The sequence below is a fragment of the Monomorium pharaonis genome, chromosome 11, assembly GCF_013373865.1.
Source record: "Monomorium pharaonis isolate MP-MQ-018 chromosome 11, ASM1337386v2, whole genome shotgun sequence".
In the NCBI taxonomy this organism is placed as follows: Eukaryota; Metazoa; Arthropoda; class Insecta; order Hymenoptera; family Formicidae; genus Monomorium; species Monomorium pharaonis.
Window position 1 is genome coordinate 3,509,404 of NC_050477.1, and position 27,439 is coordinate 3,536,842.

Below are 27,439 nucleotides of genomic sequence, written 5' to 3' on the forward strand. Positions count from 1 at the left end.
GATACACGTAAATACGGTCGGTCATGCGGAGCGTGATTTTTGAAAAATGGCATGTCTCGCATCAGCTTTTGCAGAGCATCGATACATTCAGTGGAGCACATGGCCATCGATCGTTAACACGATGCCTGCCTACCGACGAGTGTTGCACGTCTATCGATATCAGAAAATAATTTCTCAACGAATTAAACGTACGGAAACACGTTTTCTCGCTTTTTGCATTTTTTCATTACACATGAAACGAAGCAATGCATATAGTTTTCTTAACTATTCAGAAACGACAAAAAGTTCACACGCTATGAATAATAAACGATGTCTTTGACGGATGAGAGTATATTCAACTTGATTTATTTCATCACACAAGAAATGTACAAGAGACGGGTCGTAAAAGCACCGAGACTGAATGGATTATCATAAAACAGGTGATTTGGAAGAAATTCGTAACTTGCCACTTTCGAAGCTTCTTTAATTAGTTGGATGCAACTTTTGGGTAACAGATGACTCTTGTATATGTAATATAGTTTTTTTCGTCGTAACTCTTGATCAACATGCCGTGAGATTCTTTTCGATCAGCGCGCACATTTCTTTAAACGGACATTTCTTTACACGGTCGCAATTCCGATGAGGATAAAATCTGAAGAGGGATTCTGAAGGATGATGGAGTATGAGAAACGGCTAAGAATCAAAGGACTTTTGTCGTTTCGTCCAAACGTAGACAGATGGTTTTAACAAATGTATTGAACGCAGCTCTACAAAAACAATTCTTTCGATTCTTTCACTGGACTAGACGCCTTATCATAATATTTGAGCTCGACTATGAACCGCTTCTGAGACAAGCCAGAGGCACGCATCCCGTTTCGGAATCTCGTTTTATTATAATTCACTCAGCCCTGCAAACTTTTCGGGAATACATCCTATGTATTTATTATCGAATTCGAACCTGTCCGGTATTGCACCTGCGAAAAAAATCATGTGTCGCGTTCGTATTTAATCGTTAACGCAATTTTTTCGTCGTAATCTTATGATGCGCGACCGTGTGACTTTATGATACGTCCGCCGTAAATCGCAACGCAATGATGCAACGAAAAAAATTTTGAGTAGAAAATCTTTATGATGCACTTAGACAAATATATTTTTCCCCCTTTCTTTTTCTCTCGCTTGATTAAGGCACCGGTGTACCTAACTTATTGATAGCTCGAAGAAATCGTGTTGTTCTTTACAGTCGCGCGATAAAGTCCCTGTGTAACAGTCTTGTGAAATACTTGAAGAAACGACAAACGTCTTGGAGATTATAACGATTATTCGAACCTCGTTTATGCATTTTGCCCTTGTACATATCTGCATGTCTTCCCACAAGTTCTCAAGAGTAATGCATCTGTTTTTTTTATTTCTTTTACTTTTTTCGCGCGCGGATAGAGATTAAGATCAACTCTACTTGAATTAAACACGGTGTATTTTAAAAAAAGAGACAATTTTTTGTATATAAATTACGTATAAGAGACGTAAATCAATTTTTTTTGTACATAAATTATGTGTAAGAGAAGCGACCATTCATTGCCGTACATCTCTGAATATTCCAAAATGAGAAGTCGGGGAATCACACTGATGCCTATTTTTATTAATGTGTAAAAATAATGCAGTACTCGTATCGCAGCACGTGCATCCCGCGATATATTTGTTATTCCATGTCTATGTTATTTGTATTTAACAGTTAACAACTCATCCCGCATATACAGAGCGATTACAAAACCAATCGTATGCGGCTGTTTGTGTCCTGATAATCATAATTTAACATTGATTCTATTTTTTTTCCTAGTGGTCTCTTAATTTCTTTATCGTCAGCACAACGATAACGACAATAATGACGATGATGACGACGACGACGATGGTGACGGTAGCTATGGTAGCTGTAATGACGATGATAACGACGATGCAGTGATAATGATAGCAATAACAATAATTATAAGAGTAATGATGGGGGAGGAAAGGAATAAAAGCAGGGACTAATAATCGACATAATAATACTAATTAACAATAATATTAATAATAATAAAAAGGAATAATATTAATATTATAGAAATTATAATATTAATATTATAATATAATAATTATAATAAATCTAATACGACGATGTTGACGTCGATAACGATGATGAAGGTAAGAATGGCTATTCGTCGCGCGGGATTGTACATGTACGTTCAGCGAGATAACGGCTGTATTAATGGGAATGATGATAATGATGATGATGATGATGATGATGATGATGATGATGATGATGATGATGATGATGATGATGATGATGATGATGATGATGGCAAGGAGAATAGTAGTGTGGCGCGTCAGTGCCAGCGTAAATAGAAATAAGAAGTACAATCAGAAATCGAAATAGAAATCGTTAGTTTTTGATAGACCAACCGACCAAACGAGTTTCTCGATTGGCCGTTTTAATTTTTCGTAGAGTCTCTTCACAATGTTTTTCTCAAGGGCAGGAGAAGGGACAGAGGATAGTAATAGAATAAGATGATAAAATCACTAATCGATAATAACATAAGGCAATATGTTGAGGATCTCGCCCTGGTAACTGGGCCTCGCTAGCATCTGATGCCACTCCCGAAATTCCACATCGTCAGTTTGGTTGTTACGCACACTTTTTACACTATCCACGTTCGATAATCCCGACGATACCCCGTTCCCTCCGTCCATGGCATTCGAGCGCTCGTCACCGGAACACACGGTTGCCGTCGGCAGCCTCGGCTGGAAGTTCCCGTTAAGTCCTTCGATACACCGCGCGTGTAACCTCTCGAGATCCTCGGCAGTAACCTCCCGTGGCGATGGCAGAGGAGGAAAACATTCAGTTTCGTTCCGTTCTTCGTCCTCGCCCCAGTCTATCGAGCTGGGATCTAAAGGCGGTAACTTGGCTAATATCTCCTCGACCGTAAGGTCCCGTTGCAACGGTGATCGACACGTCGACGTCTCGGTGGTACCTGATAACCTATCGTCTTCACGCAACCTGTCTTGACACGATTCGGGTGAGGATTCGTGACAATTCTCCGCGGACCTCAATCGAGCCGCTTTATGTCGCGTTTTGCCAGTGGACATCTCCGAGGAGGCCGGACTCCTGCCAAAACTCTGAAAGTTCTTCTGGCTTGAACTGCGCAGATATTTGGACACCTGCTCATTGTTGCTGCCTCGCAGAACATCCTCCATACTGGGAGGTCCCGCGACGCTTTGACTAGCTAGGGCATTGGCGCTGCCGACGGGACTACAATTACTTCCGCGCGCCTGTAAATCGGCCAGGAGTTCCTGCGTGGTCTTTAGTTTCGGATTTTTCGAGATACTGGCCAGCTTCTCTTTCACGCTGTCTTCCAGTAACGATTGTCGCTTCGCGGACTTGCTGCCCTTTTTACGGCCGCGTTTCTTCGGGCCCGATTCCTCGTTCGTAAGCTCGAGGGAAGTCTCGAAACAGTCGGAGATTCGACCCTTCAGGGTGGGGCTAGGCACTTGCGAATTTAAATTACCACTTATGTTCTCGCCATTGAGCCGTTGCTTCTTGACTTCTTCTATCGTCGACTCAGTTCCATGTGGCGATTGATAGTATTGACATTGGTCCTTGCTGTTGTCCTCTTTCCGTAGTCGCTTATTAGAACTGTGTGTACGCGGCACCGCTTCCGTTACATGATTCTGATTCGAGGTACCGAGCACTGGAGACGCATTCCTCGAGCAGGAACTTATCCTGTGATTGCTCAGGGTAATTGACTGCTTGCTGTTCGAAGACGCGTTAGGAGATCGCGAATGGTCACTATGCATAGATAATGCTGGACTGAGAACCTACAATCACAAATTTGCACATTTAGACTACTGCTTTTTTTCAATCATGCGTACATATATATCAAATATGATAAAAACAATTTTTTGTATCAGTTGTACCGTTTAAATTTTAGTTTAAAAGCTTCTCTAAAGTAATTTGCAATAATGTATAATATCTACAATTATATAGAATCAATGAATAAAATTGATTTGTTTTTATAGACAAACAAGTGTCCTGAAAAAAAAAAAAAATTATTATAAACTCTATTAGATCATTATATGTATAAAATAACAATCTGTAAATTTTGTGAAAACTATATCAACAATTGTTTCATTTTCTAGTTATGATTTTTCTTATATAGAACTATTTTTTGTTAATTTAATCTAGATTAAACTAATGACTCATTGAACTAAAATAACTCAATTTTTCTTTTGTACAATCTATTCTATGGACAAATTAAGAAACTAAAAAAACATCTTAAATTTACATTGTAAAAAAGTTTGTCCATACTAGTTTCCTGACATGCAATTTCTTAAAAAATAATTTGTAACTTACTCTGAGAGGAGTGGCATCTTTTATCAATAAAGGACTGTGAGGTTTGAGCTCTCGTAACGCAGGGCTCTGTGGCTTAAAATTCCTCATGGCCACCTCCTTCGCGCCATTGAGAGCTGGTGGTGCCGTGTCAGCCAGGGTAGGCTGTACCGTCGGTAAAACCATGTCTCGCCAGCGGCGTACCAAATCCTTCGCACGCTTGGCCAAGGCTTCATTACTCGTTTTTCGACGAAGCTCATTAATGTGTTTTCCAAGTCTTGTAATCTATCAAGAATTACATTATAATAATACTACTTCTCTTAACATCCATTACAACAATTAGATTAGAAATTTCTTGTTCCAAGTTCACTAGTATTAATATCTATTTTATGGTTACAAGAGAGATAATAAATGGTTATTAGCAACATAGTACAAAATGTACATTGTCTTCTTTATGTATTTTTAGTTAATTATATAAATATATTTATTTCATTATAAGTAATTATAACTTATTAATTTAAAAGATATTCACAAGCACTAGCTACAACTGTATTTATTATAAATGTTGCATATAATACACATATTTTTGGTAAAAAGCATAAAAAATTATTATCTACAATATTATACAGAGAAACAACATATATGATATAGAATGAGAAAATGATAATTATCGCTACAATTAAACACATATATCACATAAAATTATCAGTAACTTATTTGATCATTACCTCCAGCACTTCTTTAGTAACTGTCGTCTTTTCCAGTGCCGAAATGACATCGACAACGGCTCGCATATCGACGACCTTGAATACGACAAATAATTTTTAACATATATTTGTTCCATAATAAGCATGTAGGAGTTATAATCAGATTTTGATATATGAAAAATTAAACTTTTGGGTGGAAAATTTCAATAAAAGTTCTACACACATGCACAAAATACACACACAAATATATCATCATACATATATGCATACATACACATACACATTTTTCTAAAGAATGTTGTTAAAGTTATAGTCGATAGTTACAATTTTTTGACCAAAAGAATTCGTCTAACATTTAAATTATGAAATTGCATTAAATTATCAAACAATATCCACATTTTTTGCAAATAATGTTCGTCAGAGAATTAGCAGAATACATATTTTTGCAAAGTACGCGAGATAGTCGAATTCGCGTAAAAATATCACACGCGTACGCGAAGAAGCACGATATCTTCGAATTAGTAGGAGCAATATTGAGCGTTCTCGTCCAGAAACAGATTGCTTAATAGTAGCAATCGCTCGTAATCGTTACATTACGTAAAAACGTAATGTATAATTTCGAATTCACGATAGAGTGACTATCGAGGAGTATCGTTGTAAAATGTTAAAGCGTTCGATCCGAGACCCATGTCTCAAAGCTGCGTGGAGAGAAAAACTAGCAGGAGGCGAAACGTAGGCAAGGAAGGATATCATAGCGTTAGATAGCATTGATTTAGAGTGAAGTGAATCATCTTGATTGAGGTTATGTAGCCAGGTAGTCGAAAACTCGTTCTCATACACTACGTTAATCGGAAATTTCAACTTAGCTGGTGTCCTTTTTCCCCTCCCATTCGTTCGCTCGCGCTTTCTCTTTCTCTCTCTCTTACTCATTCTTTTTCCATCCTCTCTCTCACGTACACTCAAGAGCGAGTAAACGAGTGTGCGTGTGCGTGTGCGTGCGTGCGTGCGTGCGAGCGAGCGGACGGGTGAGCGTCGCGAGCGAATGAACGGATGAGCGAGAGGGCGGACGAGCGGGACATACGTTGTGCGCGCGGATCGCCGTCCCATCTCCGTGACGCGTGCCTCGCGGAGAGAGGAACAGTGTATCGCGGCGCGCGACGGCGACGACGGTCGTGGTCGTAGTCGCGACGGCGGCGGCAGCAACACTCGACACTCGCCACCGTCGCGGCCGCCACGCTACCACACATACACACACGCACGCAGGTACACGTAGGCGCGCGCGTACAGATATAGACGCACACGCTGTCACTCTAGCGGGCACTCTCGCGCACGTCACTGGTACAGGCAGCAACACGGCGGACGGGGGAGAGTGGCCCGATAGCCGTTTGCGCGTACGGACACGGAGACGGCGCGGTGCATCTCGCCGCGACACACCACACTCCGCCTTTACTTACATTGTATTCCTTGTCAAGGGATTTCAACAATTTTTCGGTCAGCTCGCTGCAATATCTCTGCATCGGGATATCGCGCATGGGGGCCCACAACGGGGAGATGTATTATATTTGGTTAAGCGGAAAAATAGAGTCCAGGCTCCACGCGTATATTACAGAATCGGTCGCGATGCGCGAGACACGAGGGAGACTCGCAATGGCGACTACCGAACTGTACGCTCCACCGTCGTTCGCATGCCCTCCCTGCCTCCCGAGTGCCTCCTAGCCGAAGCCCATGCATCGTCCCTACTCCCACCGCTGCCGAGCCGAGGCGCTACTAGCGACGCGAGTGGCTGCCCGAAGATCCCCGAGTCCACCCGAACGCCCCGTCCCTTCGCCTCTCCGAGCCCATTCTGTCGTTTCCCCCTTGCTCCGCGCACCGCGCCGAACTCGCTTCGCGCGCGTTACGTTTCCGCCCCCTCTCCGTTCACGCTTTCGGCCGTGTTCGCGTCAGTTCGTACTCGGTACCGCTCGGTGCGTTTTGGCGCTGCTCGTTTCACGCGTAACGGCGCTGTCGAACGGGTGGATCAACGCCGCTAGTGGCGATGGCGCATCAGAGAGCAGCGATGAGTTAGAATAAATGCCACCGAGAATTTCAACCTCCTTCACATATCGCGCCACATCACGTATTCAGCACCGAATGTGACTGCGACTCTACATCGTACATGTACTTTTATCCCAAATAACCAAGATCATACCAATCTAGACGTTACTCTCGATATACCGAGGTATATCGCGCATAAATATGATCCTATATATCGCGGGTCTCCTGTATGTGTTTTAAATACCAAGAGTAGTGATGACTCATTCGCGTATCCGATATCAATGAGGAAACTTATAGCCTCTGCGAAATCGTGGCCCACCAGGGTTCACGCCGATGAATCGTTCAATGTACGGGCCGTACGGGGTAAGGCGCTCGAAATTGCCAGCCTGATTTACGTTGATATTTTACTACCTGCGGAAATTGGTCGAGTGCGCACAAAAGTCCCAAAAAATAAATTTCCCCTTTCCAGAAATATTCCGTGTTCGGTGTACCCTTTGTTCCGAGAATTTTTCAGTTCAAACTGCATGATTTGCATAAATCGATCTTCCTAAACATCCTATGCGCTTAGAAACGTCCGTAGATTCAACGTCGTAAGAAAATCTGTCTAATGAGACATTTTATAACTTGGAAGTCTGCGAGTGATCGCTTTCCCCCCTTCGCTCCCTCTCTTTCTCTCTCTCTCTCTCTCTCTCTCTCTCTCTCTCTCTCTCTCTCTCTCTCTCTCTCTCTCTTTCTCTCTCTCTCTCTCTCTCTCTCTCTCTCTCTCTCTCTCTCTCACTCAATCATCTGGATATCTTTACATAACGTCGTTGGAAGTAAATGAACTTGGAACAAAGTCACGTCGATATCATGTAATCTGGCTTTCGGAATGATGCGAGTTTTACACTTCCGTTTTTCTCGATAGGTAATATTGACGCAATCAAGGTGATAATTTTAAGCATGTCACCCTATATCCGAGGTACCTCCTCTACCGCCTCGTAATTATCTATTACGATGAAACTACATCGGGGTCATACATAGGCGTAGAAATGTGATCGCTGGATAGCATAATGGTAGACAAAATCGAGGCAGACTGTTTCGACTCTCACTTCTTCGTTTTGATAAATATTTCATTCGATCATCTCTCGATAGGGATAAATTAACATCTAAATAAATGTATAAATCATGATATTGCATTCCTCGGAGGAACGGAAATCTTCGAACAGCAAATGTAAGATAAAACATGGAAGTTAAGTGCTCGATGTGCATCAGAGTGGCGTGGGAAGGGGAAAGGAGGGCAGAAAGGGGTCATGTGCATCGTGGCACAGTAGGGAGAAATTGCGAAAGCAAGCGATTATGGTGAAATATTTGCGAGCATTCTTTTGCAAAATTCTCACTACAGTTACTGCGTTCGGCAAAACAAATCTGAGACATCGGAGTGCTCTCTTACCTCACTCTATCTTTGTTAAATGCCAATAAATAACAAAGACAGAATGTGTCAACAGAGCCTTCAGACGCTTCAGATTTGCTTTGCCGAACGCACCCATTGTAGCTTCGAAGTTGGGAGCTTTCGTTCTACATATAGTTCTACAATAAGTTCCAAAGTCCACCGAGCAAAGCTGGGGCCCGATTCTTGAAGTCATTCGCAAGAGAAACGTATACGCAAGTACTCGCTCTAACAGAAAAGTTGCAAGTTTATTGGTTAATAGCCATACGATAGCCAATAAATTTCCAACTTTTCTGTAAGATCAGAATTTGCGTATACGTTTCTCTTGCGAATGACTTCAAGAATCGGGCCCCTGGTCGCGTCCAGTCCTTTCATTCGCAAATCTAAAGGTCCTCACACATGAATTGACATAACCGTAACAGTAAGGTTTCGACCAATCACGTACTTGAATTAGCCGATTACGGTTATGGTCGCCCAATCCGACGCGTCAAAACTTACGTTATGGTTATGTCAATTCATGTGTGAGGGCCTTAAGGCCTAGAGCACTAGAAAAGTATTCTCAAGTCCGCCATTTTTCTTCAAACTAGCAAGTAACTAGCATAATGTTTTATATATATAATACATTACAATAACCTTTACAGTCTTAAGATCATAAATATCGTGTCTTCGTTTCATCGTCGCATAAAGTTTGGTTCTCCCAAAGATTATTGACGTATATATATATACAAAACATACCTAATTTTTCCTGCTAGTTAGAAGAAAAATGGCGGACGTGAGAATATTATACTCACTTTTATCAGAGAGAAACCTGAGAGCGGCCACCGCGGCTTTTTTCATGCGACCAATATTTGACTAGCATCAGCGCCAAACGTGGATGTAAAGTCTGTTTTACATTAATCGCAAGCAGCTAGTTGCTACTTGCGACATCCAATAGGCGCTTAGTTTCTAGTTAAAGCTCGACATTTATTGGGTGTTGCAAATTGCAACTGGCGACTGCAATTAATGTAGAACGGGCTTTACATCCACGTTTGGCGCTGATGCTAGTCAAATATCGGTCGCACGAAAAAGGCCGCGGTGGCCACTCTCAGGTTCCTCTCTGCTTTTATAGACCTAGTTTACACCGAGCACTTGGTACGTGTATCAAATAGTAAATAACTAGTGAATGTGTTTAAATCATTGGCTGATCAGCTTAAATTCACTACTTGATACGCGTACCAAGTGCTCGGTGTAAACTAGAGCATAGTCAAATCTTATTTCAAGATCGTCTCAAGCAATGTCTTAAGATGCTAATACGGCTCTGTGATTGGCTGATGGCATTTTAAGACAGTACTTAAGATGATCTTAAATATAAGATCTGACTACCGGCCTGAGAATCGACTATGGCCGGTATTCATAGTCGGATCTTATATTTAAGATTATCTTAAGTACTGTCTTAAAAGGCCATCAACCAATCACAGAGCCGTATTAGCATCTTAAGACATTGCTTGAGACGATCTTAAATAAGATTCGACTATGAATACTAGCCTATGAATACCGGCCAAATGCTAAAACTCCATGGGTCTGTTCGCGTCACATGCTCCGACGTGCTCTTATTCCCCAACGCACTCCAATACGTTGATTCCAATGACGCCAACCTATTAGAATGCATTGGAGTGAGTAGGATCATGTCGGGGCATGGCGACGCGAACAAACCATATGTCTGCGGTGAGCTCCGGCAAACGCATGCGGTGACCAATCAGCAACCAGGAGCAGGTCGGGTTCCGGCATCGACATATAGGGTCTGTTCGCGTCACATGCTCCGACATGCTCCTATTCACCCCAACGCACTCCAATACGTTGATTCCGATGACGCCAACCTATTAGAATGCGTTGGAGTGAGTAGGATCATGTCGGGGCATGGCGACGCGAACAAACCAATAGAATGGACTGAGCATTGCGATAGGTTAGCGCGCGCCTGCTTTAGAGTGAGAGGTACTACACTTGAGGCCTATGTTTGTCTCTTTTGCAAGCTTCTGATTTGTTATTTCGTCTCCCTCCATTCACGGAGGAGGACAAAATAACAAATCAGAAGCTTGCAAGAGAGACAAACATAGGCCTCAGGTGTAGTACCTCTTACTCTAAAGCAGGCGCGCGCTTGCCTATCGCAATGCTCAGTCCATTCTATTGGTTTGTTCGCGTCGCCATGCCCCGACATGCTCCTACTCACTCCAACGCATTCTAATAGGTTGGCGTCATCGGAATCAACGTATTGGAGTGCGTTGGAATGAATAGGAGCATGTTGGGGCATGTGACGCGAACAGGGGCTCAATTCTTGAATTTATTCGCAAGAGAAACGTATTCGTAAATTCTGTTCTTACAGAAAAGTTAGAAATTTATTGGCTATCGTATGGCTATTAACCAATAAACTTATAACTTTCTGTTAGAGCGAGTATTTGCGTATACGTTTCTCTTACGAATGACTTCAAGAATCGGGCCCCAGACCTCATATGTCGATGGGTTCCGGCAAGTCACAGCAAGAGCTTGAATTCTGATTGGTCACCGCATACGTTTGCCGGAGCTCACCGCATATGTACATGGAATCTTAGCACAAAAATCGACTATGAATACCGGCCATTAAAATCTAGTGATTTTTCAAGAGAAATCTGGTGCAAAAATTTTTAGGGCTGCGGCAACACTAATGAGATTATAGGTGGACTTTAAACGCGAGGGGGCTATTCTGCTTCATCATTACGGGTATTTTTCTCGTTCGTGCAGTTTGTACGGAAGCTCGCAAGTTACTCAGTATATTTCGTCTGCAATTTGCATATCGCTTAAAATATCTCGCAACTGACACTCTTCGTACGCAAAAAAATGCAGGAATTGCGATTTGATGGCCGAGTGGTTGTGGTGACGGGGGCAGGTGCAGGTAAATTTTTTATTTATTTATGCCTTTTGTGAATATATTTTTAATGATATCACACTTTTTCAACTAGCATATATCAACTATGTGCAAGACAGAGTCGATTCGTCTGATTCCATTACTATTTAATATCACATTCCTTAATTATTTTACGATTATTATCATGTAAAATATAAAGATACATGGATGCAAACTTTTTTATGTGATAGAAACAAAGTTCTGTTTGTACCAAATTATTTTTTATGAAAAACAAATAAAAACTTTTAATAATTTTTTAAAATTTATTATATTTAATAGGGAAAACTAATTAAACATTACATATATTTTTAAATGTGGAAATAATGTTCTATTAGTTATGAGTCTAGTTTACTATGCATTGGTTTTCAAATTGAAGATAATGTATGCATGTAATTTTCAGGATTAGGACGTACCTATGCATTGCTGTTTGCATCCAGAGGTGCTAGCGTAGTTGTAAACGATTTAGGAAGCAACAGACATGGTGATGGAAGTAACAGCAAGAGTGCAGACACTGTGGTTCAGGAAATTCGGCAGAATGGTAATTGTATGATATGTGATGTATATACATAAAAAAACATGTGATATTCTAATCGATTATTTGCTGTACATTGTATGCCAATGTCCCCCAAAATGGGACATAAAATTCAGAAAAATTTACCTGAGACATGCATTGATAATATCTATTTGTATTTTTGCAAGATACTGTGTTCAAAATTATCATATATATATTAGCTTTTTAAGTTTGCTGTTTGTATTTATTTGGAAAGAATTCTTTGAATCTACGACGTAATGACGACCAAAAATAGAATGTTGATAGTAACGGGTTAATGGCTGTCTCATCTTATTATCTCTATAATTTTATTGGCAACAAGATTAAATAATATATTTATTGTGTCTGAAATAGTTAGGATTTATTTTTTTGACTAATTCAACTTTAGTGATTAATCTATAATTATTTTAAATTATATAAGCTTGGTGCAAAATATTTACATAATTCTGATATATGCAAATCTATATATAAGAGTATTTCTTTTGTTTGCCATTGTTTTTTCTGTAATTAAATTACATAGTTAAACATATATTATTTGTTTATTAAAAAAAATAATATTTTAAAAGAAAAAATGAATCATATATAAGATGTACAATATGAAATTTTGATGTGTGTGATTTTTATATTTTTCCTAAACAATTGTAAATGTTTATTTTTAAAAAGTTCTTCTAATTTTTATATAATATTAAAAATTTTAGATCTTAGTTAACCAGTTCTGTAATGTACAAGTATAATCTAATTAAATGATAATGATCTTATAGGAGGCAAAGCTGTCGCAAATTATGATTCTGTACTGGATGGTGCAAAAATTATTAAAACTGCAATTGATACATTCGGCCGCATTGATGTAGTTGTTAATAATGCTGGTATTTTGCAGGATGTATCTTTCTCAAAGATGACAGATGCCCAATGGGGTATGTGTAGCGAGACAAAATATAATATAGCAATTTTTTTGTGTTTATATAATTTTTACAAGTTGAGTTCTCTATATACATCTATAAGCATGTTTACACGTTTGTCTTAGACATCATACATAACGTCCATTTGAAAGGTGCAATGAAAACGACGCAAGCAGCATGGCCATATTTTATCAAGCAGAATTACGGGCGTGTAATTTTTACATCGAGCAACAGCGGTGTATATGGAAACTTTGGCCAATCTAATTACAGCTCGGCAAAACTGGGTCTTGTAGGATTAGCTAACACGTTGGCCATTGAAGGTTCAAGAAAGAATATTTATACCAATGTTATAATACCTACAGCTGGCTCACGTTTAACGGAAGATATTATTCCACCCGGTGAGTGATGCCTATTGTGTAATAATTTCCATAAACATGAAAAATAATTGATATAATATTTCGTAGATTTCTTTGAGCAATTGAAGCCTGAATTGATAGCACCTGTTGTTTTTTGGTTGTGCCACGAAAATTGTACAGAAAATGGCTCAATGATTGAAGCAGCATTAGGTTGGGCTGGCAAATGTAAGTATTAATTATTAAATCTAGTCTTACAAGGCTGTTGACATTTGTATAAAAATTGAATTAAAATTTTAATGAATAATTATTTTAGAACTTTGTATTGTTAAATGTTTGCAATAAATACATATTTATTTTAAATTGTTATAAAAGAAGAGTATATATTATTTGTTTTATATTATTTTTTAATTTTTTGTTAGAATAAGTATATAAATATTGCAAAAACAGAAGGCTGATATGTTTAAATTTGTAGGTCACATAATCCGCTCTTCGGGTTACGTTTTGCGACAAAATTTATCGACCAACGTTACACCAGAAAATGTGCGAGATAATTGGTCGAAAGTAACAGACATGTCATCGGCAAAGCGACACAATTCGATTCAGGTAATAAATATATACCACCGTATATTCGACAATTTTATTAGGATCTTGCAATCTTTATTTAGGAAGCAACAGGAAAACTGTTTGGCTTTCTCGAGACCATGAAAAATGGTGCTCCTTCCAACGAGGTAAGTTGCACTTTGTAAGTTTCCTTTGCTGTGATTATCAGGGCTTATTTTTATCATCCTCATTGTTCACAGGTAGATCATATCATGAGGAATTATTATAATTTTCGTGACACTATATTGTACGCTCTTGGAGGTGCGTTAAACAAATTGAACATGTCTATAATACAATATATTCGTTAACACGTTAACATATATACGTTAACTTACGTAAACTTATCAGATTTTGCATTTCAGTTGGAGCTACACTTGAAGAACCAAATGATATGCGTTATTTATATGAGAATTCCGACAACTTCGCTGTTTTACCTACTTTCTATGTTTTGTATGGACCTATGGGATGCATGACTTCTTCTATCATGCAAGATGCTCTTCCATTTACAGATGTTGATCCAACACAAGTATGACTATGTTTTTTAAATTGTATTATTTTATTTAATGTTAAAATTTTATTACATATATTTTTGTGTACACTGCGCTTCAATGATTCATTCCATTCTCCTAGCGAGTTTACATAGGATATGAAACATATCCTATACAAACTTGCTAGGAAAATGGAACGAATCATTAAAGTGCAGTGTACTTTACATTACATTTATATTTGTAGATACTTCACGGTGAACAATATTTAGAAATTTACAAGCAATTGCCTACAGAAGCCATGGTGGAGACACGCTTTAAAATTCAGGATGTCTTGGACAAAGGAAAAAGCGCTGTTGTCTTAATTCAACGTACATAAATCTTATAATCTGTATGAAATACAACTGGATTGTCATTATCCGATTAATAACAAAAGATATTCATGATACGAATACACATGATTACACATGATTAATCTCATTAATATAAACATTTGTAATTTAGATGTGTATGCTTACGCCATGAAAAATACAGGAACCCATATGTTTAGTCTATGTAAATGCTATGTGTAATGTTTTATATTTCTTTAGATGATACCTACGATACAACAAATGGAGAGAAACTATCGACTGGACAGATAGCTACATTTATTATTGGTGCAGGTAATTTTAAAGGAAAACGAACTTCAGCGTTTGCTATTCCAACTGTTGACCCTCCTACTCGAAATCCAGATGCAACAGTTACACAACAGACTAATGTTGACCAGGTAAAAAAGTGTATGTGTGTAAACCCATGCAAACAAATACATACACATACACATACACATATTGGATATATTCTTTATCAAAACATGGAGGAAAGAATAACAGGAGGGAGTGTAAGGTTTTTTTAGATGGTGGAGATAGCCAGAAAATATGATTGGTTATCCACAGCTTTCTCTCTTGTACACACGCATCTCACTTCTTCAGGGATCACATAATATGTGATCCCTGTGGCGTTCCCCCTTTACATCTGTTTAGCCACGTTGCGGAGTATATCCTTCCTCCTGTTATTCTTTCCTCCATGTATCAAAATAAGAATTTGTCTCAGAAAATATACTTACAGAAATAAATAACATTAACGAACTTCAAGACTAAAAAGCTACTCTGACAAATAATTTTATATTGTATCACACATTTGTAATAATACATAATTTACTTAAAATAAAATTGCGTAATCTTATTTCTTGTGTTTTTCGTGCATTTTTACATGTAACGAAAATATTCAAATGTTTTATTTTATATCCGTTAAGTTACATGTACAACTTTTATATCATTTTTATAGGCTGCTTTGTACAGATTGAGTGGAGATTATAATCCTTTGCATATCGATCCTGATGTCGCCGCGATGGGGAGATTCAAAAAGCCAATACTGCATGGACTGTGCTCTCTGGGATTTTCTACCCGTCATGTTCTTCAGACTTATGCTGCTGGAGATCCACATTTATTCAAGTCTATTAAGGTACAATTATTATTAAGAAAATGATATTTGCAATGTTTCAAGGCAAACTCCTTACTTAAAGTTATTTGCAATGCAAATTGTAATTGACAATGCAAATGAAAGAAAAGAAATTTGTTTGTCATGATGATAATATGCACATACCAAAAAATTGCATATTTACTGCATAAAATTTGTTTAAATTTAAAAAGATAAAATTTATGTGTACTCTTGTATAAAAATATTTGTATAGAAATTTATCATTTTTACATTTTATATTTTTCTTTTGTAAATATTATTTTATTTAAACTCTCTCTCTCTCTCACTCACTTTCATTCACTCGCGCGTGCGCGCACACACGCACGCACGCGCACACACACACACACACACACACACACACACACACACTTTATCCCTCCCCCCGTGTGTGTGCGTGCGTGTGTGTGTGTGTGTGTTAATAAAATTATAAAAAATATAAATACTTTTACATTAAAAATAAGAAAAATTATTTTCTTTGAAAAAGATATTTTATTTTGCTATTCTAAATAACATTCAAAATAATAGTATTTGGAAGAAATACTATTATTTTGTAAAATTAAAATGTTTTGGTAGGAATATTATCGTAAAGTACATTATCATAAAGAGTATTTTTATCTAGGAACTACTTTAAGAATGTTTTAAAAATATTTAAAAAACAATCTTGTTATTTATACATTTTTATGTAAGATTCAATGTAACTTCGCATTTTGACATGCAATGTCATTATATAACCACATCGTAATCCCGCGGCCTGCAAAGTATTAAAAGAAACTTTATTTAATGAGCTTGTATTAAAAACTCATGAATTTGTATGTCTTAATTATCATAATAATATATACAAGATAGGCACTCTCATGTTCTGTGTAAGAGTGAAGTACTTAGATAGCAACAAAACACAGATAACATAAAGTACTTTACGTTATCTGTGTTTTGTTGCTAGTGGTATACGGCATTTAATGATAAACATATAGCCGAGAGACTTTGTACAATTGCAACGCTAGCGTTTAGGTAATTATCTTTTTATTGTAAAAAATAAATATGAGTCTAATAATATAATAATATAACACAGTAAATACAATATTATAAATAAATGAAAGAAACAATTATGATATATACGAGTAGCAAGAAATAGTGATATTTTGAATAGCAAAGCCTATTGCATGTTACAATTAATTTAATAATCGAGTCCATTAATATGGAAAAAAATACATTGTTTTTACGTTGTTTAGCTTGGTAATGTTTATGTTATCAGTTCTAATCGTCTTAGTGAACGTATGTTTTTATCTGTTTATATAATTTTGTTTGCTGTATAACAGATTTTAGTATTTTAGAATAATATACTGTGAATTTGATATCTTCGCATTACGTAATATTATATTAAAACATTCTAGATGAGATTTGCGAAGCCGGTTATGCCAGGTCAAACTCTACGTACTGATATGTGGCGTAATGGTAACAGGATACATTTTCAAACATCTGTCATTGAGACGGGAACACCAGTTATTACAGGTCAGTTATTATTGCAGAATTGATATATTCGTAAAGAAGCGTGACTTTTATTTGGCTAAAATAAACGAATTTAAATAGTTACAACATACACACACGCGCACGCGCGCAATATAATAAGATATAAGCGCTCATTTATGTAGCATATAATTTAAAGATTTTTTTTTAATGTGCAAAACTTATGAAAAACTGAATTGTCTTTAGATTATTTTATTTTTTCAAATACTTATTTATATTTATTATCACTTAAATTTTTTTATAATACATGTAAAATATTGTTATTCTTTATTTTAGTAATTGTCTTTGTTCTTTAGAGTGACGAAATAAAAATAAAAATTTTATTTTACAGGCGCTTACATTGATTTATTGGAAGTTAAAATGGGAATAGCACGGACAAATTCATGTTCTGGAAAGACAGATATACAGAGTGATGCTATATTTGTAACTATCGCAGAAAAAGTGAAACAAAACCCAGATGAAGCAAAGAAAGTTAATGCGATTTTCCTTTACAATATTACCGTTAATGGAAAACAAACATCTGAATGGAGTAAGTACCTTTAGAAAATTATGATAACATAGCTGAGAAATCACGATATACTTAAGGTGTGTATGGCCCGAATTATTGATAGAAAAAAATGAATCTATTTAATATCGATTAAAATAATATGCCGAAAATTTCAGTTCCTATATAAATAACTTTTCTTGACAGCTCTTGACTTAAAGAATGGTGAAGTATACAAGGGAAAACCTAAATCTGGAAAAGCTGATGCGACACTTACCATAGAAGATAAAGATATGGTTGAAATCGTAAGTTGGCTATAAAAACGAAGCAATTTATCTTGTTCCTTCTAAATATTATTATTATTGTTGCAGGCACTGGGAAAATTAAATCCACAGTTAGCATTTATGCGTGGGAAATTAAAGATAACTGGAAATATTATGCTTACACAAAAACTAAAGACTCTTATGGAAGCCAATAAATCAAAATTATGATTTTTTTAAATACTATCATTGTTTTCCAAGCATTTGTATAATTAAAGAGCACCGTAAATTTATGAATTTACATAAAGTTGGAGGTATTCGTATAGGTTGGGGATATACATATATTCTTATATACATTGTTGTTTGTTTCAACAGAAACTTTTATAAAGAATTTGTTGCAAATTGGAAAATGTTGACTTTATAATTTTATATATCTACGTTGTAATACATTTATAATAAAGTTAACAATTACAGAATATTGATCATATTCTACAAAAATTTATGACAAAGTGTAAAATGTAATCCACTCGATAGTTTTATTTTGCAGGTATATAGAACACACACACACGCGCGCGCGTGCGCGCGCACACGCACACTATATATATATATATATATATATACGTAAAATGTTTATATCAGCATGCATAAAGATTTTACGCATATGTATTTACACGACGTAAGAGAATTCTAATCTATACACAAAGAAAGTAAAGTATGCCTTAAGAATATAATAAGGACAAAATATACAAGAAAAAGGCACACGAACAAAATATGCAAAGAAAAAATCTTTGGTTTTACATAGGTCTTAATAATTATAACCGCACGATGTGTTCTTTAAACTAAATGCATTAGTTTCAAAGAATGCAGCAAAGTTTTTTCGATGACGGCTTTTTTAGTACGGCTTTAATAGCTTCTATAAAAACATCTTCGAGACCTTGCTGTTTTATTGCAGAACATTCGACGTATGTAACTGCCTTGATTTTTTTTTTCATTTTGTTACAATCTCGCGAACTGACAATATCCATAACTTCTTGATTTCTAAGATCTGCCTTGGTACCTAATATTAAACAAACAAAAAAAAAAAAAAAACATTTAAATCAAAGGATAGAAAACTTTATAACATAATTAAATTTATTTGCGTAAAATTTTTATTCTGTTTATATTATTTTTGACAAAATTATGTCGATCTTCAAAAAGTACACAGAGAAAAATTAACTAATTAAAAAAAATACAAGTATTTCATATTCAGATTTTTTTCACGTAAGAAATCCTTTTATTTTTATTCAATATGCAAAATGTACTTACCCACGAGTACAATTGGCACATTAGGACAATTTGCTTTAATTTCTGGATGCCATTTACTTGCTACGTTTTCAAAAGAACTACGGGCGCTTATAGAGAAACAGACTAGGAAACAGTCAGTCTGTAAATAAGGAGGAACGTACAAAATGTAAGACTTTACATACACGAATATTTAAAGATATATTTTTTAAAACGTTGAAGATAAAAAGTTGATTTTTCTATTGGAAATAGATGAGTTATCACGTACATTTGGATACGACAGCGGTCGAAGTCTCTCGTAATCTTCTTGACCAGCCGTGTCCCACAATGTCATTTCGAATTGTTGTCCGTTCACGCATATGCTGTCGACATAATTGTCGAAACTGCAAACAAAGTACCAGTCGAATAAATGAAACGATTACAATTATATTCAACAAAAAAAATTAATTTTTTGAAAATTCTACATTTTTTTAATATAACAAATAAGAGAAAAATGAGATAAAAGCATACTCATATAAACAAACAGATCTGCGATGCTCCACTAGCAAAGTAATTGCTGTTAACAATGACGTTATAACATTACATTACGATACTTACACTGTAGGCACATATTCCGTTGGAAATTCTTTCTTTGTGTACGTGATGAGCATGCACGTCTTTCCAACCATGCCATCGCCGATGGTCGTAATTTTAATCGGTCTGTTTCGAGACGTCATCCTCGTTTCCTCTATAAAATAAAAGTATGTTAATTATATATTTCGGGAGCTCAATGTTATTCGCAGATTGACGATCTCTTATCAAAATATATTTCACATATAAACTCTATTCATATTCTTTTTATTTCTTAAAAGAGAAAATAAAATTTACATAAAATAAGTATATCTTTTCATTTTTGTCTTCTGTTTGCTCGGTGGTGCAGTAATTCCATCATTCCTTAAACTGAAAAGAAAGCAACATACGCATTCGGTCGCTGTACAGTACCAAGGCTGTACCAACCTCAAGTTATATGTCATATCACATACCAATGAAACAAAACACGCCCACTCTTTTACTCTTATCACTGTTAAACTAATAATTATACCATCTCACAGTTATTTGTATTCCAATATCGTACTTATGTAATAATTTATGAAGGAAGATTTGCAAGTTTCTTTTCATTTGATTAAATTTTACATTTATCATAAAAGCTCCACAAAAAATAAAAAATCTGCATTTTTTAAATAACTTTTTCGTATTGTTAAACGCTCAATACGACTCTTATTTGTCAAATTTATAGTCACTCTTGTGTATAAAATAATAATAAAGATTCTCTTATCGATACTCTTGGGACCTTTCGTGCAATCAAGTGAACGGAATAAATTGGAAATCTCAGTGTGCTTTTTTCAAAATGAATCCAATCAGGTTTTCCTTGCCTTCTCATCTAGATTCCATGCCTTTAGATTAACCTTTTTTTTTTCTTTAGACGGATCGATAAACCAGAACTCGCAAACGTTCCTTTCAGTAAAAGATGTGTTTGAGATATTCATTCGCAAGGGCTTTTCGTACATCGGGTTAGCGGAACTCGTTGGTATTTCTTATCGAATATGGTCATTATCAACGCGCCGTCCGGTCGATTCTCCGACTACACGATCTGCCTGAATAGCAACTGCAAGGATTGATAATATGTTGTGATAATCATTATCGCGGTCCATTCATACACGATTCATCCAAAAATTATGGCTTACATAGTAGTTGTTTATATAGTAAGATTATAATCCACGTTTTATTTAAACTAATTTCAAATCATCTAAAATTTATTCAATTTATTTCGCTAAAGAGTAATCTAATTCAGTGAAACGACAGCTATTAAATTAATAATCTATTAAAATAACAGTTTTTTTTATGAAACTAAATAGTTTTCTAGATTATAATTACCGAATAAATATTGACGAAAGATATCCACCATTTAACTCATTACGTTATAGGGTATGGCAATTGCTTAATTAAAACACACGTGTAAACTGGAGTCATGTCTCCTAATTTGTGTTAAGACCCGTCCTAATGACACAGAGGTCAATAAACTCTCGCGACGATTTAAGTTGCGTGTCGACCGTAAGGGACGAGAATATATTTCTCTCTCTTTTCAATCTCTTTTCCTGTGCAAACGTGCTCTAAATTTTTATTTGCTGAAAAAGAGGAAAGTAAAATTAATAATTAAAAAGATAAAATATAATCATTTTTTAAGTATAATCTTTCTAAACATCTTTAAAGGTTGATCTTATAAATCGATGATTATCACATACATCTCTTACGCGCATCATAATAATTACACACACTTAAATAAACTTGAAAGTTAATGTGCGAAAGAAGTTGCGACATTCACATTCTTTGCTGTTGTTTATCTTTCTTTGCTGTCCTTACAACGCCACATGTGTCGAACCTAAATAACGTGCGCGATCGATCGACTGCGTAATGAACGTAACGAAGCGATTCACATACGAATACACGCCGATGCGTGTGCATGAGTTACGAGGCCTTAGACCGGCACAAATTTGTATGAAGGGGAAGATATCGATACAGAGATGAAACCTGACAAAGAGATACATAGAAAATTATATAAATCATTTACACGTTCATTTCATGAAAATTTAGATTTGTAAAAATAAGTAAAAGATAATATATTTTAAATTAGTAACCATTGATTAATTAAAAAAAATTTTTAACATTGTTTTCTGCCACACTTTTAAATAAATCGTGTATAATTTCTTCTGTAGACAAATATAAAAAATTTAACATTCTTAATGTTTTATTTCTCTCTCTCTATCTCTTTCTCAAAAGAGAAAATATTTTAACGAGAGAAGCTGCTGCAGACAGTGCGTAATCAATGTGATTATCACATCCTTTGCGTGATAGGATATGGAGCAAAATAATCAACTTTCGCGGTTACTTATCAGTTTATTGTCCTATTTCATGCAGAATTCTAGAAAACTTATCTTTATTTTATTTTTTTGCTCGAAAAAGATTCTTATAAAGAGCACTCGTAAAATTCCTCAAAATGTACAACACAGTTATCTGAATTAAAAATTATCATGATTATATAAGCTTTTGCATTTAGAAAAGGAGATTCTCTTGAAAAATTAATGTCTCACAGATGTTAAAAGATTATCTTGTTTAATAATAAACATTATGATAAAATGCAAAATAATTTTGTTTTTTTATTTTATTTTATTGCTTGTTTCATTTACGCAAAATCGACATAATTCGCACATGAATATCGGTTGGAATAGTAAGGCGTTGAGAGTAATCAAAGTGTGATAAAGAGATAAGATAATTAAAGAATAGATTACACAAGAAGAGAGTGGCCTAGTCTAATCGTATTCGCTAAGTTCATGCATTTAAAGACTTTCGTATTACTCATATCATGTCAGCTCATCAAAATTCAAAGGCAATTTTCTCTTTCGCATCATCAATTTTATTATATACTTGTTTATGTTTTATTTAATCATTGGTCAACATAAAAGCAAAATATAATTTTGAAATAATAAAGAATGTTTGCAAAAAGATTTGCAATAATTTGAAATAAAAAATATCATTTTTAAAAAACAATACATATAATCTTTCTATTGTCGCATACATAATACATTCCATTTTTTTCCATTTTCGAATTTTTAAAAGGAAAATTTAAGTATTTGAAACTTAGGACGTAGTTGGACCATCTTAAGAACTCTCGCTTTATTTCCATGTTTATCACATGACATCATTTGGAAATAAATTTTGCTTACCGTTAGTGACAGATGAATGATACATGTATTACTCACCGTGAGATACGTCATGCAAGAAGAGAATGCGCATTAAAGAACGACATCGAGAACATTTCGCACACTCGTAGATTCGTAGTTATGAGTTATTACTTCTTGTAGAGACAGCAATGTCGCGAATACCGAGACATGGAGGAAGGAAAAACGGATGACGCACGTACGTCTATCGCGACGGTCGTTCGAGGACTACAGAAACGCGCACGTTTGCAGCCGTTTGTGACAGTAGGAATCGCTGTAGGAAAAATCAGCTGACGTACAGTACAGCGATGGTAGTGAGATACAACCTAAAACAACAATGCATATTTATATATATTGAGATCGAATGGTAACTCACTCGTCTGAATACAATTATAATTGTGTTAAAGATAAAAAGAAGAATAATTTGTTTCTTTATATTGTTGTATACTCACTTGAAATAAAATCACAACACCAAAGAGAACAAATAAGGGAAGATGAAAATGAAAAGAAACCCAAGTATTTAAACAGAACAATCCACGAAATATCTAAAATATTTGTAGCATATATATTAATTTGAATAAAATATATTATGGCAAATTGGCGTCAATGGCATTCACTTCATGTTTGCATTCCGTTAACATATCATGTATCATCTACATATATACATTTTGAGAGCAATTTAAACAAATCTTTTAGATTTTTAAAAGAACAAATATCTTATGTAATAAATATTTTGAAAATATCTTTCAGATGTTTATAGACATCTTTTAGACTTCTTCTGAATTAATGTCTTGAAAACATCTTTAATGTTTTACATACTTATAACCTCAGAGAAATTTTCAAAAAATATTTCACATGTTTATCTTTCAGGCATTTATTTTTAAAAAAAGATCTTTTCAAAATCAACCTTTTTATTAAAACCATGCTTTCTCACGAACGTGATTGTCATTGTTACAAGCACTTATTTCCTCCATAGTGAGTCCAAATTTTGCAGTATTCGCATATCAAATGCGACCTTATATTATACTTCCGCGCTTGTATACATATACTGTCGTTGGATGACGCAAATACAATTGTGATACCTTGATTAACACTATATTCGTCTGCTTCGATAATGCCAGTACGTCGATTGTTCTACCGATTTGGCATGAATGGTTTTATATGTGACATGCGACCGCCGTAAACCTTAACGCGAATACACAGAATGTATTATTATAATCATTATGGTTATTGTAATCATCTCACAAACTTGTACTGGCTCGCAGAAATCAATTGCTTTTTCTGTCCCAAGAAAAGGGAGACTTGACGAATTCCATCTGTCGACCCCGCCTTACGTTCAAAACTCACCCCTTCGCAAATCCAAAGGGTTCAACCATGAAATAAAAAATTTCTAAAATTTCCCAGATTCTCGGGTTACCTCGCCATTGGTCGGTTTGAAAAATCCACGAAACTAGACAAATTAATGTTGGCGACATTGATTCCATTACATTTTATTTTAAAATAAATACATTTAATTACGCGAGAAATAATTTTAAGAAACTGACTTAAAAGACAGCTAAAAGATAAGTTAAATCGAGTAGAAATTAATTTACACATAAACGTAAAAGAGCAGAACAAACAGAAACTTAAAATTCTCATTAAAAACAACTCACAAAACTCTCTAGCTCTTTCTGTGCCATTACCGGTTAATTGCGAAACGACAAATCAAACCATTGAAGCTGTTGTTGGTTAGAACAAAACGCGATTAATGAATAAAATATTATTCTTCTCTCGTGAGATAACACATAATAACATCTTCAAGTTACTTGAACAACTGCTTATACTCATACAAATGAAATTATAATATTCTGCACCGCTTTATTTCGTGCAAGATTTGAGCGATTTATGAATATTATCCACAAGCTCGAATTTCACGATTGTTTGGTAGCGCATTCGAAATAATTTCCTGAATGATATTCCTGATTTCATAGACATCGTGTTATCTGCTATCAGCGAAAACGAAGAAATGGAAAAATCCGCGAGCAGCCAGACAAACCTCGAGAACCCTAAAAATCCGGGATTAGAAATTAATGCTCACATCGAACAGGTGAAACATATGAATACGTACATTAATACTATTTGCAAATAGCTTGCAAAAATTTAACGTTTCGTAACAATATATGCTAAGTGCAAATAATTAAGTGATTTGATCTAATACACTTCCCAGTGAGAAACGATAATGAATTCGACAATTGACGTCGAATCGACATCGAAATGATGATTTCGACGTCGAATCGATGTCGATTCGATGATTTCGACGTCGAATCGATATCGATTCGATGTACTATTTTTCACTGGGTTCGATCTACTTTTATGATCTTTTCATTATCTCACGACAAAATAAAATTATACCGAGCTAGATAAAACGCACAGTAGAATTAAGTTGCAAAGTCGTTTCTCAAAGAGCGAAGAAAATACAAAAGTACACATTTTACATTATAAGAAAGAAATCCAGTAATTCATGCGCGCACACACACACACACACACACACACACACACACACACACACACACACACACACACACACACACACACACACACACACACACACACACACACACACACACACACACACACACACACACACACACACGTACATTTTGTTTTATTATTGTGCATACATATTTAATAACATAATTTTTAGAATATTAATATTGTGTTTATTAGATAAAAATATTGTTTATGTAATATTAACATATATATATATATATATATATATATTATAATAATATAAATGATATTTACTATACTATATTAAATTAATATAACAATAATATATGTTATATTGTTATCTAATTAAATTTTATATTTTATTTCATCGCGACAAAGAAATACGTAATGATCAAATATATGATATTTCAGTTTATGACCTTGAAAAAATCAATTGAGAAGTCTAACAAAGAGATACAGTACTGGAAGAATCAGAAATCCAAGTTATTCGAGAGTAATAGCAACATTGAGAGAAATTTTAAAAAATTGTCGCGGCAGATATCCGATACAGAGGAGAAGATATCGGAAAGTATGAGGATCCACATTGCGAAGAAGCAGGAGATAAAGGATTTGCAAAACGCGAGAACAAACACATCGCACAAACAATGGTAAACCTTCGCAGTTATATTAAATTTTCAAATTTTAGTCGCTACTAAAAGTTAAGTTTATACGTCAAAAAACTCACTTTGAATAATTGACTGATTTTAGGAACGATTGTTTGTCGGGAATAGGAAACTACGCGGAAGGTCTTTCTCAGTGGATTACGAATTACGTATGATTTTATTTCTATAAGTTTTGCATTATTACTTACAAAATTTAATTCAACTCGTTTCGACCAATAATAATACAATATTTTCTCTGAGATTTTTTATTATTTGTAAATAAGTTATAAATAGTTCAAGTTATTTTTATTTTTAAAGTCTAGATACGTTTTGATGAAAGACCTCAAAAATCACCAGAAAGAATGCAGAAAAGTTAGCGAAGAACTTGCGATTCTAAAGGAAGAATTGAATACTATGAAAAGAGACTGCGACTCAAATTATGTTGAAGCTAACGTTGATGATAATGACGACTTATCAAACCTTAATAATACAATATCCAATATCAGGTAGAAAAAATGATATCGTATAAAATTTATTTGATCATTCATACGCTAAAAATGTAACATTTTTTAATGCAGATCGAGCAACAGCAGTCTAATGAAAAATATCAGATTGGAAGAAGAGACATTGAACAAGATACAGGACAAGATAAAGCGAAGTAAAGTCACACTCGATGAATCTAAGACAAAGGAAAAAATTAATTTATTCTAATATATTTAAGATTTGTTTCTCCTTTTGAATTGATTAAAAAAAATAGAATTAAACATTTTGGAAAAGTATCAATTAAACGTAGTTGCTATATAAAATTAATTAATTCACGATAAATAATAATTTATAAAGTACTTAATAATTTATAATTTACTAATACTTTGTAAAATATACGTTAAGTGATTTTTAAATAATTAAACTTAATTAACAAGTTGACGTTGTATATCGATATAACATATATGTACATATACGTTATTTACAAGAATTTACTAATTGTATAATTAAAAGATACAGAAATATATATAAGTGTATTTCTTTATTTAAGTGCAATCATTTCTAAATACAAGAGCGTTTGGAATGTTTCTTCGAGGAATTTTATTATATATTGTCGCGAGAAGTAGAGTGCATTCGGCAGAGCAAATCTGAGGCGTTTGGAGACTCTGCTCTAGTTTACACCGAGCACTTGGTACG

General features: G+C 35.2%; 4 protein-coding genes across 13 annotated transcripts; 2 read left to right on the top strand and 2 right to left on the bottom strand.

The window, feature by feature from the left end:
* Positions 1–717: 717 nt before the first annotated feature.
* Positions 718–7,792, bottom strand: LOC105828208 (mediator of RNA polymerase II transcription subunit 26). Of its 2 annotated transcripts, none has more exons than XM_012666439.3 (4): positions 6,498–7,792; positions 5,065–5,139; positions 4,361–4,621; positions 718–3,825 (listed from the first exon to the last, which is right to left on the bottom strand). In XM_012666439.3, the coding sequence occupies exons 1-4, from the start codon at positions 6,573–6,575 to the stop codon at positions 2,530–2,532; spliced, it is 1,710 nt and encodes a 569-aa protein (XP_012521893.1). In that variant the 5' UTR covers positions 6,576–7,792; the 3' UTR covers positions 718–2,529. The 2 variants fall into 2 exon arrangements, with proteins under 2 accessions (XP_012521893.1, XP_028045174.1); XM_028189373.2 differs by having other exon boundaries at positions 6,125–7,792.
* Positions 7,793–11,183: 3,391 nt separating this feature from the next.
* Positions 11,184–18,569, top strand: LOC105839781 (peroxisomal multifunctional enzyme type 2). Of its 3 annotated transcripts, none has more exons than XM_012686321.3 (16): positions 11,184–11,408; positions 11,821–11,958; positions 12,732–12,884; positions 12,995–13,267; positions 13,334–13,450; positions 13,698–13,828; positions 13,891–13,953; positions 14,026–14,086; positions 14,188–14,351; positions 14,558–14,681; positions 14,901–15,076; positions 15,634–15,810; positions 17,217–17,334; positions 17,681–17,878; positions 18,041–18,138; positions 18,205–18,569. In XM_012686321.3, the coding sequence occupies exons 1-16, from the start codon at positions 11,354–11,356 to the stop codon at positions 18,322–18,324; spliced, it is 2,166 nt and encodes a 721-aa protein (XP_012541775.1). In that variant the 5' UTR covers positions 11,184–11,353; the 3' UTR covers positions 18,325–18,569. The 3 variants fall into 3 exon arrangements, with proteins under 3 accessions (XP_012541775.1, XP_028050598.1, XP_012541776.1); XM_028194797.2 differs by having other exon boundaries at positions 13,022–13,267; XM_012686322.3 differs by lacking the exons at positions 11,184–11,408; positions 11,821–11,958; positions 12,732–12,884; ... (7 more) ...; positions 14,901–15,076; positions 15,634–15,810 and adding an exon at positions 16,734–16,833.
* On the bottom strand, positions 18,506–24,051 carry LOC105839779 (ras-like GTP-binding protein RhoL). Of its 7 annotated transcripts, none has more exons than XM_028194800.2 (9): positions 24,037–24,051; positions 23,582–23,674; positions 23,172–23,455; positions 21,737–21,942; positions 21,289–21,539; positions 19,972–20,101; positions 19,643–19,757; positions 19,399–19,516; positions 18,506–19,150 (listed from the first exon to the last, which is right to left on the bottom strand). In XM_028194800.2, the coding sequence occupies exons 5-9, from the start codon at positions 21,317–21,319 to the stop codon at positions 18,948–18,950; spliced, it is 597 nt and encodes a 198-aa protein (XP_028050601.1). In that variant the 5' UTR covers positions 21,320–21,539; positions 21,737–21,942; positions 23,172–23,455; positions 23,582–23,674; positions 24,037–24,051; the 3' UTR covers positions 18,506–18,947. The 7 variants fall into 7 exon arrangements, with proteins under 7 accessions (XP_028050601.1, XP_028050600.1, XP_036149501.1 ...); XM_028194799.2 differs by having other exon boundaries at positions 21,657–21,942; XM_036293608.1 differs by lacking the exon at positions 24,037–24,051 and adding an exon at positions 20,242–21,019 and having other exon boundaries at positions 21,657–21,942.
* Positions 24,052–24,193: 142 nt separating this feature from the next.
* LOC105839777 lies at positions 24,194–27,251 on the top strand. The gene is made up of 5 exons (XM_028194821.2): positions 24,194–25,215; positions 26,031–26,266; positions 26,367–26,430; positions 26,579–26,766; positions 26,839–27,251. Exons 1-5 carry the CDS (start codon positions 25,135–25,137, stop codon positions 26,969–26,971), a joined length of 702 nt encoding a protein of 233 aa, XP_028050622.1. The 5' UTR covers positions 24,194–25,134; the 3' UTR covers positions 26,972–27,251.
* The last annotated feature ends 188 nt before the right edge of the window (positions 27,252–27,439 follow it).

Excerpts from the sequence above, each read along its gene's own strand:
- LOC105828208 (XM_012666439.3), bottom strand. The coding sequence starts at position 6,575 with ATGCGCGATATCCCGATGCAGAGATATTGCAGCGAGCTGACCGAAAAA. Across the intron at positions 5,140-6,497 it reads CCCTTGACAAGGAATACAAT|GTCGTCGATATGCGAGCCGT; the intron begins GTAAGTAAAGGC and ends GTCGTATTCAAG. Across the intron at positions 4,622-5,064 it reads TTACTAAAGAAGTGCTGGAG|ATTACAAGACTTGGAAAACA; the intron begins GTAATGATCAAA and ends AATTCTTGATAG.
- LOC105839781 (XM_012686321.3), top strand. The coding sequence starts at position 11,354 with ATGCAGGAATTGCGATTTGATGGCCGAGTGGTTGTGGTGACGGGGGCA. Across the intron at positions 13,829-13,890 it reads AGCGACACAATTCGATTCAG|GAAGCAACAGGAAAACTGTT; the intron begins GTAATAAATATA and ends ATCTTTATTTAG. Across the intron at positions 13,954-14,025 it reads ATGGTGCTCCTTCCAACGAG|GTAGATCATATCATGAGGAA; the intron begins GTAAGTTGCACT and ends CATTGTTCACAG.
- LOC105839779 (XM_012686315.3), bottom strand. The coding sequence starts at position 23,205 with ATGCGCATTCTCTTCTTGCATGACGTATCTCACG. Across the intron at positions 19,517-19,642 it reads GACCGCTGTCGTATCCAAAT|ACTGACTGTTTCCTAGTCTG; the intron begins GTACGTGATAAC and ends CCTTATTTACAG. Across the intron at positions 19,151-19,398 it reads TGTGCCAATTGTACTCGTGG|GTACCAAGGCAGATCTTAGA; the intron begins GTAAGTACATTT and ends GTTTAATATTAG.
- LOC105839777 (XM_028194821.2), top strand. The coding sequence starts at position 25,135 with ATGGAAAAATCCGCGAGCAGCCAGACAAACCTCGAGAACCCTAAAAAT. Across the intron at positions 26,267-26,366 it reads AACACATCGCACAAACAATG|GAACGATTGTTTGTCGGGAA; the intron begins GTAAACCTTCGC and ends GACTGATTTTAG. Across the intron at positions 26,431-26,578 it reads CTCAGTGGATTACGAATTAC|TCTAGATACGTTTTGATGAA; the intron begins GTATGATTTTAT and ends TTATTTTTAAAG.